At 42.3% G+C, this 17,500-nt stretch overlaps 1 protein-coding gene across 3 annotated transcripts in view; it reads left to right on the forward strand.

Moving 5' to 3' along the window:
- The window catches only part of LRP1 (LDL receptor protein 1), a 494,362-nt gene that overhangs the window by 165,665 nt on the left and 311,197 nt on the right, over positions 1-17,500 (forward strand). For 2 of the 3 annotated variants that reach the window (XM_076213442.1, XM_076213444.1), the window contains exon 2: positions 2,124-2,147. The exons of the other annotated variant lie outside the window; for it this stretch is intronic. In XM_076213442.1, the coding sequence (XP_076069557.1) occupies positions 2,124-2,147 (24 nt within the window). The remainder of the gene's footprint in view (positions 1-2,123; positions 2,148-17,500) is intronic. 3 annotated transcript variants of the gene reach the window in all.

The raw sequence follows: 17,500 nt of genomic DNA on the forward strand, positions 1-17,500 counted from the left end.
TGATTGTTTTGCTCCTATTGCTTTATTATTATTATTTCTTTTATTGTTATTGTTTCGTTGTTTTTATTGTTGTTATTGTTATTATCTATAACATTGCAATCAGATGCGACCAAGACCGAACACAAAGTGTCCAGGAACTTTCTCTCCACACAGTTCACTTCGTCAGGAGAACCGAAAGACTTGGCGAAGTTCTCTCTCGCTTGCTGAAGACCTGGTTAGCATTCAGCTCCTGAGGAGGACGATCTTCGTGATCCTCATCATGAGCAGCGCGCCCGAGGGTGGTGGTCGACTAGAGGTCTTCCAAGGTTGTCGTCGCCGTCGTCTTCGTCTTCTTCTTCGTCTTCGTCTTCGTCTTCGTCTTCTTCTGGTCCTTCTTTCTTCTTCTTCCTCTTCTTCTTCTTCTTCTTCTTCTTCGTCTTCTTCTGCTCCTTCTTCTTCTTCTTCTTCTTTTTCTTCTCCTTCTTCTTCTTCTTCTTCGTCCTCTGCTCCGTCTTTCTTCTTCTTCTTCTCCTCCTTCTTCTTCTCCTTCTTCGTCTTCTTCTGCTCCTTCTTTCTTCTTCTGCTCCTTCTTCTTCTTCTTCTTCTGCTCCTTCTTCCTCTTCTGCTCCTTCTTCAGTTTCTTCTTCTTTTTCTTCTTCCTCTTCTTCGACTTTTTTCTTCTGCTCCATCTTCTTCCTCTTCATCTTCTCCTTTTTTTATTCTTCTCCTCCTCCTTCTTCTTCTTCTCCTCCTCCTTCTTCTTCTTCTTCTTCCTCTTCCTCTTTTCTTCTTCTTCCTCTTTTCTTCTTCTTCGTCTTCTCATCCTCCTCCTTCTACTTCTCCTGAGTTCCATGAGGGCGGTGAGGGGGGAGGCGATCTTTCGTGTTGGGCAGCATGATCCTCAGCTTTCATTCATTTGTCTGTGTATTCTCCAGGTTTATTTGTTTTTCTTTTCATTTATCGACGTATGTATGGTAAATGTGTGCGGTATGTATGTATGCATGGTATGTGTGTATGCTATTATGGTATGTGTGGGTATGTATGGTATATGTGTATGCTATTATGGTATGTATGTATGTATGGTACATGTGTATGGTATGTATGTATGCATGGTATATGTGGTATGTGTGTGTGTGCTATTATGGTCTATATGTATGGTATATGTGTATGCTATTATGGTATGTATGTATGATATGTATGGTATGTTTGTATGGTATATGTGCATGTACGTACCGTGTGATAATTTGTGAACGCCCGTGGTCTTCCAATACACAAGATGTTGACATCCACATTGTGCGTGCCATCTTCAGCAGCATCGGGTCGAAAATGTTCCTCATCAATGATCGATTTTACTTTCGAATCTTAGGCCGGAAGAGAACGAGAGAGGTTCTCTGAGGGAGTTCGAAGCTCGAACTCAGAGGTTCTCCTCCGAGTTCGAAGCTCGAACTCAGAGGTTCTCCTCCAAGGAGGCGCCCTCGAGGAGTTCTAAGGTGGTCCTCAGGCGAGGTTGATAGTGTCTACATCGGTAGAATGCAAACCTCGAAGGAAATAGACAAAGGATTACAAAGGTGGAGCATGTCGACAGGAGACCTTTTGGTCCATAGCTAGGTCGGATGCGAATTTTTTTTATAATACTGATAAATAAATAGATAAAAATTATACTAATATAAATAATAATATGTGCATAGGTATAGTTAAATAATAAACAAACAGGTAAATAGTAAATAATGATAAATTGACAGATAAATAACAATAAATGAAAACCAAGCAAATAATAACAAAAAGACAAATAATGACAAACAAATAAACAAATAATATAAACTAAATGGCAGGCATTACAGCATCTTGCTTAGACAAAAACTGGTTTACCAAAGGAGTGACTAACGAATGGAGTGAAATTAGTAAATATGTAGCGAGTGCTGAAACAATGGGTTGCTTTAAGAGAAGATTAAATAACTTAATGGATAGGGATGACAGGTGGCAAGGGACATGGAGCTGCCTAGTGTAGACCTTATGGTCTCTTGCAACTTCCCCCCCCCCCATTGTTATGTTCTTATGTGTTTGTTTTGTCATTCATTTATGCATGTGTTGGCTTTGTTAATTACATGTTCTTTGTTATTTATATGTTCTTTTGTTCTTTCCAGGGGCACCTGCGGAGGACGAGACAGGTAAGACACGAGAGAACAGGGAGTGGGAGAACACAGGGAGTGGCGGAGTGGGTAAAGTACTTGGCCAGCGCAGAGTCCTTAGGGATCGAATTCCTTCCAGGACATAATAACTTCCTGGAATAGGTTTCCGTCTTTGATCTCTGGAATCCTGTCTTTACGTTCCGGTCCAGAGACGAAAGTACCTGGAATAGGAGTTGGGGGTGATCGTCTTCTTCCTCTCTCTCTCTCTCTCTCTCTCTCTCTCTCTCTCTCTCTCTCTCTCTCTCTCTCTCTCTCTCTCTTTTGTGTGTGTGTGTGTGTGTTTGTATTCACCTTGGTCCTTTGGGTCACGTGTTGGACTCGTGATCGACAGCTGTTTCCCTCCCGGAAGAGAGCTCAGAGCTCGTATGACCGATCTATGGGTAATGCTATGACCTTACACGCACACGCACCCCCACCTCCCCGCCCACGAGAGTTGAAGTAACGACTCGAAGAGCAGCGATACTGAAATTATTTAAGCCCTGGGCAGGATTCGAACCCGGACCGCCGTAGTGACAGTCTAGGACTCTACCAACCGCGCGTGTGTGTGTGTGTGTTTATTTGTGTTTTACAACACTGAGTTAAACTCTTCATACCTCTTTTTTCCTTTGTACTTCAACAAAGATTACAAATGTTTGCCGTTGTGTCTGGCCCACATTTGTCCCTAGGCGCGCAAACGTGTTTCCATCGAATATATATATATATATATTTTTTTTATTCTGTACTTTATTTTACAGTCTCAGACTCATTATGGACTAAAAGGTCTCCCGTTGCCCATAATGCTTTGCCCCACCGCTATATGGACTTTCCCTAAGCTGAATGAAAAGAATCAAGATTAATGGAAATTATGTCGTCGTTTGTCAACAATGCGCCAATTTCGACCAGTATATCGATGACGGTGTTATATTTGATAAATACCACCCAGCGGTCGACAGAATCTGTTCTCTCCTAACCTAACATGACCTAACCCAACACATCCTAACTTAACCTTACCATAATCTAAGTCAACCTATCTCAACCAACTTAACCTAACAGAACGGAATCTAACCCATCCCAACTCAACTAAATCTAACCTGCCCCACGTTCTTCCTAACTCAAGCCAATCAAATCGAACCAGCTTAACGTAGCACAACCAAACTAAACTGAATTTGTCCCATCCTAACGTGACTGAACCTAACCCAATTTGTCCTATCTTAATCTAACCCAACTTTTACTATCCCAATCCAATCTAACCTAACCCAACCCAGCCCAATCCAATCTAATCTAACCCAAGTGCTGAGAACGCTAGCGACTGCAAAATTTTCTTCTTAATGAAAAAATAAATTGTTGGACAGAATAAATCTGATAAAGTAGGTCGATGCAGATAAATTCATCCAAACCAGGAGCTTTTCAATATTGGGAACGAAATGTTCCGAATTCTGGATTTTCGAATTTCAGAGGTTGTCAACAGAGAAATTTAAGTGTAATTATTTTGAAATGGAAATCCACCTTTCATGATAATCGTATTGCATGACCTTCATTTTTTGGTATATGTATATGGATTGTCCTAAAAGTATGCATTACCATTAGATAACAGAAATTTGTATTATTTCAGGGATACGGGCTTATCTATAAAATCTACCGATAATTTTGATGTTTGTGAATATAGTTGATAAATTTGTACTTTACGTAACATTCGCAAATTTTATTGGTGAGGGAGAGGGAGGGTAAGGAGTGTTTTGGTTGTGTGGGAGGGAGGGAAGGAGGGAAGAGGAAGGGAGGAGGGAGGGATTTATGGCAAGAATGTGGAGCACAGTCGTCACCACAAGTTATGATGATCTCGTGGCTTACGTCGTCGTCGTCGTCGTCGTCGTCGTCGGCATTATTGACATGTGCGTCATCGTCGTTTATCGTCTATCATCGTTGGCATTGTTTACATAAAGACGCCCGCAAAGAAATCCGTTACTTGACGACGTCGTGATGCCAATGTACGATAACTCGAAGATAAGCTCCACGTTCTCTGAAATTCAGCGACCACAGCAAAAAACAGCACAACTCAGCACATGGCAGCACAGTGCAACACAGCAAAGCGCAGCGCGGTGTAGAGATGGTGACGTCTTGGCAAAAAGAAAAGATAAATACACCAGAAAATAAGGCCACACATTGTGGCAACACTTCCATCGATACGCTACGCGGAAGCTTTGTTTCTTCTTGCGTCGAGCGTAATTCGAAACTGTTTTCATTTTCTCTGAAACCTGAATACATTCTCATTCCTCAACCTCTTCGCAGTTTAGGGTGATGCCTTGTACATATTTTTTTTGTTGTATTTTCTATACAAATGAATACTTTGTACCGTAAATACTAAATAGAAAACGTTTTAAAAACTCATCAACAAACGAGTATGTTCTATTATTTCACAATAGCCCTGCACATGTCGTACAAGTTGACAAGAAATGTGTAAACGCAGATGTTCTCGTGACTTCCGAAGAGGGTTGCCGAGTCAAAATATGTCATGACAGAAAGGGGAATCCCTTGTCCCAGCCCCGGTTAGCCGTCCTCCATATTTCAACAATAACCAGCGATTCTATCCTTGAGGGTGACAGTATGGCACCGAAGAGATATAGGCATAGAGGTGAAGTAGATTTTAGGAGGGCAGCAGAACGGAGGGCTATAATGATAATAGTAATACTTAATAATAGCAATGATAATGGTAATAGTAATAATAATGGTAATAGCAGTGATAATAGTGGTTGTAGTAATAATAGTAATTATGTAATAATAGTAATAATATTAATAGTAATGATAATTATAATAGAAATGGTAATAGTAATAATGAAACCGAACAGAATTATATAATGTATATATATATATATATATATATATATATATATATATATATATATATATATATATATATATTTTTTTTTTTTTTTTTTTTTTTGCTGAGCCATCCCCTAGCCTGAAAGAACGCCACGTGCCTCCGATCCGTAAGGGATGTTAAAAACCCTAACGAGGCACGACTGTGTTGTTTGTTTACATGTGCGTCTTCTGGAGAGTACACGTTACTGACTCGTGTGTATGTATATATATACATCTAAATCCCCCAAATCGGTATTAAATTCAGGAGCGTGTCAAGCGCGCATTCTTTCGTCAGACGAGCGCGTTACCATTCGCGCACGGTCACGCGTTGCCCTGGGGATGTGGGGAAGGGTTCCCTCGACTGAATAAAATCGCCTGGCGGCAGCCAAAATGTACGAGCAGGTCAGTCATGCACAGCAACGAAAGAAGTGTGAAATTCCCCTGCCAGGATGGTGTTAATTTGTTTTGTTTTATTATTATTTTTTCTATGTAATACTGGGCGATTTTACTCGGGTTGGTGATGACTGTGTGTGTGTGTGTGTGTGTGTGTGTGTGCGTGCGTGCGTGCGTGCGTGCGTGTGCGTGTGTACAGTATGTATATATATAGTATCCAGTGTCGAGAGCCCAGGAATACACTTGAAACAAGATAAAAGGGACACATTTGGTGATATATTGAGGTGTGATACCAATGACTCAGAGAAAGAGGGAGAGAGGGAGTCAGAGTTTCTCTCTCTGTCTCTCTCTCTCTCTCTCTCTCTCTCTCTCTCTCTCTCTCTCTCTCTCTCCCTTTCTCCCTCTCTCTCTCCCCCCTTCTCCCTCTCTCTCTCCCCCCTTCTCTCTCTCCCCCCTTCTCTCTCTCCCCCCCTTCTCTCTCTCCCCCCTTCTCTCTCTCCCCCTTCTCTCTCTCCCCCCTCTCTCTCTCCCCCTCTCTCTCTCCCTTCTCTCTGTTCTCTCTCTCCCCTTCTCTCTCTCTCTCTCTCTCTCTCCCTCCCTCTCTCTCTGTTCTCTCTCTCCCCCCTTTCTCTCCCCCCCCCCTCTCTCTCTCTCTCCCCCTCTCTCTCTCCCCCCCCCCCTCTCTCTCTCTCTCTCTCTCTCTCTCTCTCTCTCTCTCTCTCTCTCCCCTTCTCTCTCTCCCCTTCTCTCTCTCTCCCTCTCTCTCTCTCTCTCTCTCTCTCTCTCTCTCTCTCTCTCTCTCTCTCTCTCCTCTTCTCTCTCTCTCTCTCTCTCTCCCTCTCTCTCCCCTTTCTCTCTCTCTCTCTTTCTCTTTCTTTCTCTATCCCTCTGTTTCAGAATCAGTGAGCAAAAACATTCGTTTGAGAAAGGTAAAATTTTCGGCTCGCTAACAAAAGTAAACAGATTAATGAAATTAGATATATAAACAAGTGAATAGGCAAAACTAAACATAAAACTAAATAAAATAAACATATAGTTACATAAATAGTTAAATGAATAAAGATGATAATAATAAAAGAAGAAGACAAGAATTTGTCTTGTTACTTCTTAGGTCATCGTTAGGTCAGGGCACAGCTGACTGAAGAGGCCGTCAGCATTGTCAGCCTGATTTCTTCAGGCACCAGCGGCAGGAGATGACACGCCAGTGGTGCTGACAGCGAATTCTCGGTAGTGGGATTCAGTCACGTTGTGTGCTCGTCACGTGATACATGACAAGTGACGTGACGTGACGCGTTGTCTCGATCCTTGTGTCCCGGGTGAGCATTTCGAGTGAATAAAATAACTTTGCATGAATTAAAACAAAAATATATAAATGAATAAAATGCGAAGGAAAATGATTAATGGAGGCGTGTTTAATATAGTGTTCCGTAAAAAGTCAAAACGCATTAACTCCAAAATCCTTGTTTTGATGAAATCGATGGTAAATGTTTTACCTTTTTTTCCACTTATGTCTGCATCTTGTAGTTTTGTGAACTTGGGGATGGGCATGAGAACCTGCCTTCTCCCTTTCTTGCTCAACAGATATTCCCTTCTTTCTCAACGCCTCCTTCACCCCATCCATCCATCTCATCCTCGGTCGTCCCCTCAGGTTCACTCGCCTCACCTTTGGGCTTGACTCCCACAAAATGTTAAGCAAATAGTCAATGTGTTACGCCTTCTCATAATGTAGAAGACATGTGGAGTTAATGCAGTCTGCCTGTTGAGACTCCGATATAATGGTAGGACAAAATTGACCCACCATAAAGTTCGTCTCTTTCTGCCGATTCCATAGATAAAATTGAAAAAAAAAAAAAAAAAAAAAATATATATATATATATATATATATATATTATATAATATATATATATTATATATATATATATATATATATTTATATAGGAGTTAGTGCATTCTGCCTTTTTACAGCAGAGAGAGTGGATCTCCCCCTGGGAACCATGGCAAGAATTTAGGGGAGTCATGGGAAGTTGTTATGAATTATACATTATTATATGATGAGAGGAATCGAAATGTAAGTTAAGTATGTTACAAAAATCTATCAGTACAAGATAATTGTGATTGTCAACTTTGTAATAAAGTAAAGGGTTTCTCTTCATCAACATTTATCGTTTTATGATTATATATATATATATATATATATATATATATATATATATATATATATATATATATATATATACACATGCTGAAAAAACCAAGGAAAATTATAAAATGATGACCGAGCGCTTTCGTCTATTTAGACATCTTCAGGGTACATCATGTACCCTGAAGATGTCTAAACAGACGAAAGTGTTCGGTCATCATTTTATAATTTTTCATAGTGGTTTTTCAGCATGATTAGAATCACCAGTTTATCTGATTTCTAATTATATATATATATATATATATATATAATAATATATATATTATATAATATATATATGATGTAAGCGGAATAGGAAACACAGGAGTCTTAGTCTTGAGTTTATTCCTGACTAGTTTCGCAGGTATGCTTTTTCAAAGGAATATGTGTACAAACGGGCTGTGGGCATTATATACATGGGGTGGACCTCACCACCTCTCCGAGTTGCCATAGTTGGTGGCGAATGTGAACATCACATTGTGGCTCATGTAACAATGAAGACATTTTTACAATTAAATATGATAACACTAATACCAAAGAAATTAATAATAGAAAATGTAACAATAGTAATGATAACGATGAAGATAAATATTTAATTAATAATATTAACAATATAATAGCCAAGCTATTAGCCAAACCTCTTTCATCCTCCTTAGGTAGCATTAGCGGAACACACCTTAGAAACTCCTCCGACCTAATAGACAAACTCAACACACTTGACTTCACAGACCAACGCCTGATAAGCTTTGACATCACTTCCCTCTACACAAACGTAACAATAGACGGTGCCCTTCGGGCTGTTAAAGAAACAGTACAACACATTGACACCGACAACTTACCCATCAACAAGCGTGACTACTTGGAGTTGGTGGATAAGTGCATAAAATTTGGTTCCTTTGTTTTTAACAAGCAGGAATACAGACAACATGAGGGGCTTCCAATGGGGTCTCCATTGAGTGCGATGGCAGCATCGCTCTACATGAAGACTTTGGAAAGGGACCACCTTCTGCATATCGTCCCAGCTAACTCCAGGTGGTACCGTTATGTTGACGACATCCTCTTCATTTCACACAAAACAAACGACACAAGAAACATACTGGAACAACTGAACAACGTGGACAAAAGAATTAAATTCACAGTAGAGGAAGAGACCAACGGTTCCCTACCTTTCCTAGACGCTGTCGTCATCAGATCGGACAGCAGCGCTAGGTTCAAGGTATACCGTAAACCGACAAACAAAGACGACTTCATCCACTATTTTAGCGCACACGACGAGAAGACCAAATCAGGGGTTATCATTGGGTTTTACCTTAGGGCTCTTAGAATATGCAGCGAAGAGTATTTACAAGAGGAAATTGAATACGTAACCGCTGCGTTCAGGAACCTAAGGTACCCAGAGGGCATGTTAGGGACGTCACTACGGAAAGCCATTAAAATCAGACAGAGGAAAGGATGTGAAGAGAGGACAAATTTACGATACCTTGTGGTTCCTAACTCTGGCCTCTCTCACATGCTTTCCAAAACGTTGAGACAGACAGGACTCATCATAGTAAATGACACAGGGAAGAAAATAGGACACTTGACCACCAACAGAACCAAGACGAACCGTGACAATAGCATCGTTTACAAAATTCCCTGCAAAGGATGTGACTGTGCATACTACGGAGAGACATACAGAGGACTTAACAACAGACTCAAGGAACACAAAGCGGACATTAGACACCACCGAGAAACCAACGCTCTAGTTAACCACATTGACACAGAGGGACATTTGCCTAACTGGGAGGGTTCCACCATTCTAGCTAAAGGACTACACAAGAAACAACGGAAAATAATTGAATCACTTTACATTGCCAACCACAAAAACACAAACAAGAGAACTGGTGACTCGAAATGGACAAAATCTACCGCGACACTTGCCCTCCAAGAATGGCTTCCCAGACCCCCCCCGACCCCCCCGACCCTAAGTAGATACCTTTTTCCCACTTCGGCCTACCCTCTCCAGCTTTCTTCCTTTCACTCTGAAGTTCCTCCATGCTACCTTGCCCCAACTTTTTATCATGATTTATTCTTTTAATGCTATTTGTTACTATTTATTTTCAACACTATTATTATTATCATTGTTATTATAACTATTATTTATTATTTCTATCTTTATAATTTTATCATTACATTTTTATTTTTATTATTACCATCTTTATTATTATTACTTTCATTATCTTTATTATTATTATTGTTATTATTATTGTTACTATTTAAATATTTAATTATCATTGTTTTCACTATTATTGTCATAATTACTATTAATAATTTTTATTTCTTGGTTATTAGTATTATCATTTTTATTTTTATTTTTTATTATTGTTTTTATTATTATTACTTTTATTTTATTGTTATTATTTCCTGTATTGCTACTATCATTTTTGTTATTATTGTTAATATTATTAATTAAATATTTATCTTCATCGTTATCATTACTATTGTTACATTTTCTATTATTAATTTCTTTGGTATTAGTGTTATCATATTTAATTGTAAAAATGTCTTCATTGTTACATGAGCCACAATGAGATGTTCACATTCGCCACCAACTATGGCAACTCGGAGAGGTGGTGAGGCCACCCCATGTATATAATGCCCACAGCCCGTTTGTACACATATTCCTTTGAAAAATCATACCTGCGAAACTAGTCAGGAATAAACTCAAGACTAAGACTCCTGTGTTTCCTATTCCGCTTACATCAACCTGTCAGAATGTCTCAACATATATATATATATATATATATATATATATAATGTATATATGTGTGTGTTTGTATACTCGTATATATATTTTATTATTATTATTTTTTTTTTTTTTTCTTTTCTTTTGCGGGGTGGAATTCGGGAAAATATTTGAAGGGGAGCCGCACAAGTGTTGAAAATTAATGAAAGTGGAGAATGGTGAGTGAAAAGGTAATTTAGAAAGACTGGAATAGTACCTAGGGGGAAGGGGAGTCATCTTTGAACAAAATCGTCCCGGCAGCAAACGGAACAAGGACTCCAAATCGTCTTTCAGTGGAAGGTCGAAACAATACGATACCCGTGATGAAACAGTTTTAAAAAGTGCCTTATTTTTCTGCACCAAGAGTGAGGTTTTCCATATGTGTAAGTCAAGTCGACCAGATGCTTTCGTTCAGCTGAGGGGTTGGGTCGACAGTGATCACATTATTATTATTGTTATTATTATTATTATTATCATTATTATTTTTATTATTATTATTACTATTATTATTATTATCATATTTAAAGTGATGGCTTGTACCTATATAAGTGTGCAACCTTGATAATCCCCTGCATGACCACCGAGCTATCCCCCGAGGAAACGATGCAGCTCTTGTACCTCACCACGCTATAATAGGCTAAAGGTTAATAGTACATTTTACTCAAGAGGCTTTGACAAGGCCGAACGGTCCACGCCCGAACGAGCGCCGTGTTTTGAACAAGATCCAACATTGGAGCAAAGTCCAACCACATGGATAGATGCATAACAGATGTTGGTGTGGCTAATGCGACCGGGGTTAAAGTCGGAAAAAATGGGGTGGAGGTTTGGGGTGTGGGTTGGGGATGGGGAGTTAGGGGTGGTGGGGTTAGAGGTGGGAGGATAGGGGTGGGGGATTAGGGATGGGGGTTAGGGGTGTTGGGGGATTAGGGATGAGGGTTAGGGGTGGGGGTTAGGGGTGTGGGTTGGGGATGGGGAGTTAGGGGTGGGGGATTAGGGTTGGGGGTTAGGGGTGGTGGGATTAGGGGGTGTGGGTTGGGGATGGGGAGTTAGGGGTGTGGCGTTGTAGGGTGGGGGTTAGGGGGGTGGGGGAGCTTGGGCAGATGGGGCTGATGCTGTGCACTCAAGAATGTGGCATAGTTCGACTCATAGTGCAGCATATTTTTAAGCTTAGTTAAGCTTATAGTTCAGCATATTTAAGCATCATTCATCTCATATTTCAGCATAGTTAAGCAAAGTTCAGCATATTTAAGCATAGTTCAGCATATTTCAGCTCTTCTAAAACTGAAGCCCGGTACGCGTTCAAGAATGTGGCATAGTTCAGCATAGTTCAACACAGCTCATACATTAGCATATTTCAGCTCTGAAACTGCATCCCGGCTTTCAGAGGCGATCCCAGCACCTCTACGTTTTGTAAATGTGTCTATATATACACACATATATATATATACACATATATATACATATACATATATATATATGTGTGTGTGTGTGTTTTTATTATCACTATTTCTTTTATTTCAAAATGCTTCTAATATTTCACAATAATATATTTTGTATTATTAAAGTTATGTTAAGTATTTTTTACTACTTTTCAAAACTTTAACCTCTCTCGATATGGGATGTATTTTTTCGCTGTATTAGAACTCACTAATTCCCCAGAGTGGAAAGGGAGAGAGAGAGAGAGAGAGAGAGAGAGAGAGAGAGAGAGAGATAAAGTATATAGGGGAAAGCTTTTCTTGACATATTTAAGACTGTCATGACCATAGGATACAGAATACTTACTTATATATATAATATATATATATATTATATATATATATATATATATATATATATAATATATATATAATAATATACACACACACATTTTTATCAACCACAATGCACTTTAATTGTAAGCTATCATCATCGGAAGAACCGTGGAGGCGCATGCAGAAATTGAAACGTGGTACGCATATATATATATATATATATATATATATATATATATATATATATAGAGAGAGAGAGAGAGAGAGAGAGAGAGAGAGAGAGAGAGAGAGGGAAAGGGAGAGTAAGAGTGGCAGGTGCAGAACTATTTTATTTAGCAACAGTCCCCCCCCAACCCCCGTCCCCTGAATGATGGTGTCAATGTGTTGGGCGCGCAGGTGTTTCTTATGGTGGGCGTGAGACTGACGGAATGTAGGTGCAGGAAGACAACCCCAGGTGTGCGGGTGTGCACCTCTCGCCTGCTTGAGCGGGTGGGCGGGGAGTGGCGGTGGGGAGGGTGAGGTGGTGGTTGTGGGGGGAGGGGGAGGGGGGAGGGAGGGTACAAGACGCGTTTGGCAAAAACAAGCATTGCACTGCGACTGTCGCCCAAGACGATGGTGGTAGTGGTGGCTGTGAGGAACCTCACGGCACCCACAGCCACCACCACAGCCACCGCCACAGCCGCCCACATGATCTGTGTGTTGCCTCAAGGTGTTGCCTCTGCCTACTAATGACACGAGGGCCGAGTCGGTTCCTGGTTTTTACTCCTCGTCCGTTTTTATGGCTTGCTGTTGCCACTTCGGCTCATGCGGGAGACCTCCATCTTGTATTTTTCGTAGCATTATTATTATTTTTTTATCATGATGGTGGGTAAGTGTTTGACGCGGGTCTGTGAATGAGGAGGAAGGTGGAGAGGAAGGAGTGGAGGTGGAGGGATGTGGAGTGGAGGAAGTGGAGGAATGGCAACAACACAGGGTCGGGTCGTCGGGTATTGTGCGTAGGTCGGGTGATAGAGGGTCGAACAAACGAGCCGACTGATAGGTGTGTGTGTGTGTGTGTGTGTGTGTGTGTGTGTGTGTGTGTGTGTGTGTGTGTGTGTGTGTGTGTGTGTGTGTGATGGTAACTAAGTCAGGGATAGGAAAGCCTATTTTCACGAGGAAATGGGGTCTGAACATTTACACACACACACACACACACACACACACACACACACACACACACACACACACACACACACACACACACACATACACCCTCAGCTGAATGAAATCGTGTGACATTATCCTAAAGAAAACACATTCGTCATAAGTGACTGAATGAAGGTGGCGAGGAGCCTACACCAAGGGACGCTGAGTAGTTGCGCTGCGGCCGAAGTCGTCACCTTTGCCCTAAGCACTATACAAATTGTCGGAGTAGACATGTCTGAGCGGGTACCAACCCCCCCCCCAAAAAAAAAAAAAAAAAAAAAATCTGGGAATCGGAGGGGAGTGCGGGATTCGAACTCACAATTAAGCAAATACGAGGCCAGCACGTTTCCGATGACGCCATCGAGCGATCAGCTGAGTGTTATTAAAAGCACGAACACCCACCAACACCGCCATTGCCTACCTTGGGCGGGATGCCAGCAGAACAACGTGGTGATCGCCTTTTGAGATATTAAATAGATAAATAAACAAGATAATAATGTACACCCCTACGGACCAGTGGTACACAGCATTCTTCTGCTTTTTTTTTTTACCTCTGAAAAGAAATCCTTTTATTAATAAGTCTTACATACAAAGTAAAATTGACCATATCCTCTAATCGCGTATCAAGGGGTCTTCAGAATGAATCCGATGTTAGGGTTCACATAACTTGAGAGGTTGAAAAACACTCCTCAAGCCACGGTTCAATTACACTGTAAGTCGATAGCGGCGTTCACACGCAACCGCGCATTTTTTCCTTGACTACGCGGTACCGTCGCGGTTCCCGCGCGGTTCAAATTGTTAGTGTGAACAGGGCTTCAGTGTAGTTGGAGTGAAGTAGTGAGGAGCATACGCCAGGAGGCGCTGAGTAACTACGGCCGAAGCCGTCACCTTTGCTATAATATACGCTTTGGGGACTGGTAGGGGCAGATAAGTCACTAGTGGGAATCGGAAAGGAGTGCGGGATTCGAACCCACAGCTAAGTGAATGCGGTTATGGTTTGTCATCTGGCGCATAAATAACTTCCCGCGAATATTGTTATAAAGTCCTATGCTTCGTCGCTAAAATTTTAAACTTGGTCTGCAAGAGGAGGAAGGATATGTGGGGGGGGGGGTCGCCGATTTAGCGAAGCGGCCTTGCTGTAGATGTACTGTGTCTTGCTGCATTGCTTCTGACCCAGGGCAGTGGGTGGGATGCAGGGATGACCCGTCATCCACGAGGAGCTAAGAAGAGAGGGGGGAGAGGGTGGTGGAGGGGAGTGGAAGGGGTAGGGGTGGATACATGTATGCTTTTTGATTTTGGCTACCTCCCTGGTAAGGGGGAAAAGAAAAGCCCTTGGTACACACACACACACACACACACACACACACACACACACACACACACACACACACACACACACACACACACACACACACATTCACATTCAAACACACGACTCGACGGCCCAGTGGTAGCGTTCGCGGCCGCCACTACGGGAGTTCTGGTTCGAATTCTGCCCAAGGCTGAAATAATTTCACTATCGCTGCGCTGTGAGTCGTTACTCCAACTCTCGTGGGCGGGGAGTTGGGTGTGTGTGTGGGTGTAAGGTCACAGCATTACCCATAGATCGATCCCTATATGAGCTCTGAGCTCTCTTGTGGGAGGGTAATAACTGTCGATCACGAGTCCAACACGTGATCCAAGACCATGGTGAATCACACACACACACACACACACACACACACACACACACACACACACACACACACACACACACACACACACACACACACACACACGAATAGATACACACGGTCACGCACGCCAGTCAAAAAATATGTGCGAATTTAAAATAAAAATTGAACGATGGAAAACACTGAGACAGAACCTCCACAATTGTAGCGTTATTCCCGTCTGCTGTAATTAGTTGAATATAATTAGGTAAACACACAGACGCACGAGGAACACACACACACACACACACACACACACACACACACACACACACACACACACACACACACACACACACACACACACACACACACACACACACACACACACACTGGCATCGCATTTATGTATAATACAGTAACTGCCATCATCGCTTTTGAAGCTGCATAAAAGGCGCATTTCTTTGCGTCCAACATTTACGTCATCGTCTTCTCCTCCTTTATCTTCTTTTTCTTTTCCTCCTTGGTCTTGCTCTCCCTCCTTCCTCCTCCTCCTCCTCCTCCTCCTCCTCCTCCTCGAACGTGTGTATGGGAGATGTACAGGAATTAAGAGTGTTCGTCTTTGGACACAAAGATGCGCGCGTACAAAGCTTCCCATAGAAGCCATCAGGCACCGAAGTACTTATAGTTGGAGGCAACGGTACAGTTGTGCAACGCACAGGTTACCGGCAGGAGAAGGAGGAGGAGGAGGAGGACCTGATCGAGGATCCAGGAAAGGAAGGGAGTGCGACTTGTCTACGGGCACTTCGACAAGAGAAGCTGAAAGACTGACCTTCTCAGGAAGGCCTTAAGAGAGAGAGAGAGAGAGAGAGAGAGAGAGAGAGAGAGAGAGAGAGAGAGAGAGAGAGAGAGAGAGAGAGAGAGAGAGAGAGAGAGAGAGAAAGTGTAATGGATCTAAATTGGACAATTCTATGTTTGAGAAGGAAATAGGCAAGAACTGTTTTTTTTCGACAGAGTAGCTAACGAATGGAATAGAATTAATAACTATGTAGTGGGCGCTAAAACAATTTTAAGAGAAAATTAGATAACTTTATGAATAAGGATGAAAGGTATTAGGGGGTATGGAACTGCTTAGTGTATGCCTTATAGTCTCTTGCAATCTCCTCCATTCGTATGAGAGAGAAAGAGAGAGAGAGAGAGAGAGAGGAGAGGGACATTCATCGGTGATGATGCCCGAAGCCATTGGAGCAAATGACACACACACGTGTGTGAAGACTATGTGGCGCCGGCGGTGCCCCAAACATTGGCACTTCGCCAGATGCCAGCATCCCACCACCACGGCCGCCGTCGCCCAAGAACCCTTCCCGGAAAGGAGACCTCGATTTCCCGAAGTCCGTCGAAGATAATATGTGTTCGGGAGTACCCGAGAACCCCATTGGAACGCGGACTCGTTCTCCCGGTAGAGGAGGTGGGTAGAGGCGCTGGTGAAGTAGTTAATAAGAGTAACGTAGGAGTACTCTAGCTTGGCACAGTTCTTTGTATTCTCCTTCCCTCCCTTTTTACACTCCTCTCCCACTCTCCTTACCTCCTTCTTCTCCCCTCGTCACTTATCAACCCTATTCCCCTTTCCTCCTTTTCTCCCCGCCCGTTTTACCCCATCCTTACCTTTCCCCCAGTTTCCTCCCCCCTTCCTCCTTCCCCTTCCCCTCGCTCTTTCTCCCTCAGCGCATTGTTTCTTTCATGTGATCTCAGATCATATCCTTCTGCCCTTCTTCCCTTCTCTCCCTCCCTCCCAGTCTCCTCTCTCCCTCCTCTCTCTTCTTCCTTCACTCCTTTCTCTCCCCCTCCTTCCCTCTCTCCTTTCGTTTCCCATAACCTCAGGTCATTTCCTCTTTCCTCTTCTCCCTCCCTCACACAATCGCTCTTTTGCACTGTAATCGTCAAGGAAACAGGCGATCTACGGGTTAGGAGCGCTCGGTTAACGCCCGGAAGGTCGCTAGGTGGATTGGATCAAATTCTTCCCAGTTCTTCAACAGCAACTCCTTATTTGGAATTGGATCGTCCTTGAGGAGTGCCCCCAAAGACCGCCATTGAAGTCGTACTCATGGATTCGGGTTTTCTTAACCTACAAAGAACGTTACCAGGCCGGATTAGTAAGCGACCGTGGTTAAATACAATGGGCTGTGTCGCCTCTCTAGGGACAGACCGGTCGTGCAATGTGCCAGTAAGGCTGAGTACATAATTGCAGGCGGGAGACACGGTGAGGAGCCAGAAGGTCTAAAACGAGTGGTGATGGCTGGATGAATGTCCATCCTTTTCGCCACTGTAACACACTTGTTTTATTTATTTATTTATTTATTTATTTATGTATTTGTTCGCTTGTTTGGGCTAATAACCATTTAGTTTGCATCATCTGAGGGGCACAGGTTGACTTGTGATAAAACGTTGAATTAGTCGTCTAGTCAAGATCCTGATTGAGCCGTTCGCAGACGCACGTTTCGGCTTCCAGCGTAACATCGTCAGGTTAAAAAAAAAAAAAAAAAAAAAAAGTGCCCCTTCGCTTCCCCTCAGAG

Source organism: Oratosquilla oratoria, chromosome 31, assembly GCF_046742065.1.
Source record: "Oratosquilla oratoria isolate Oo_2021 chromosome 31, ASM4674206v1, whole genome shotgun sequence".
Classification (NCBI taxonomy): Eukaryota; Metazoa; Arthropoda; class Malacostraca; order Stomatopoda; family Squillidae; genus Oratosquilla; species Oratosquilla oratoria.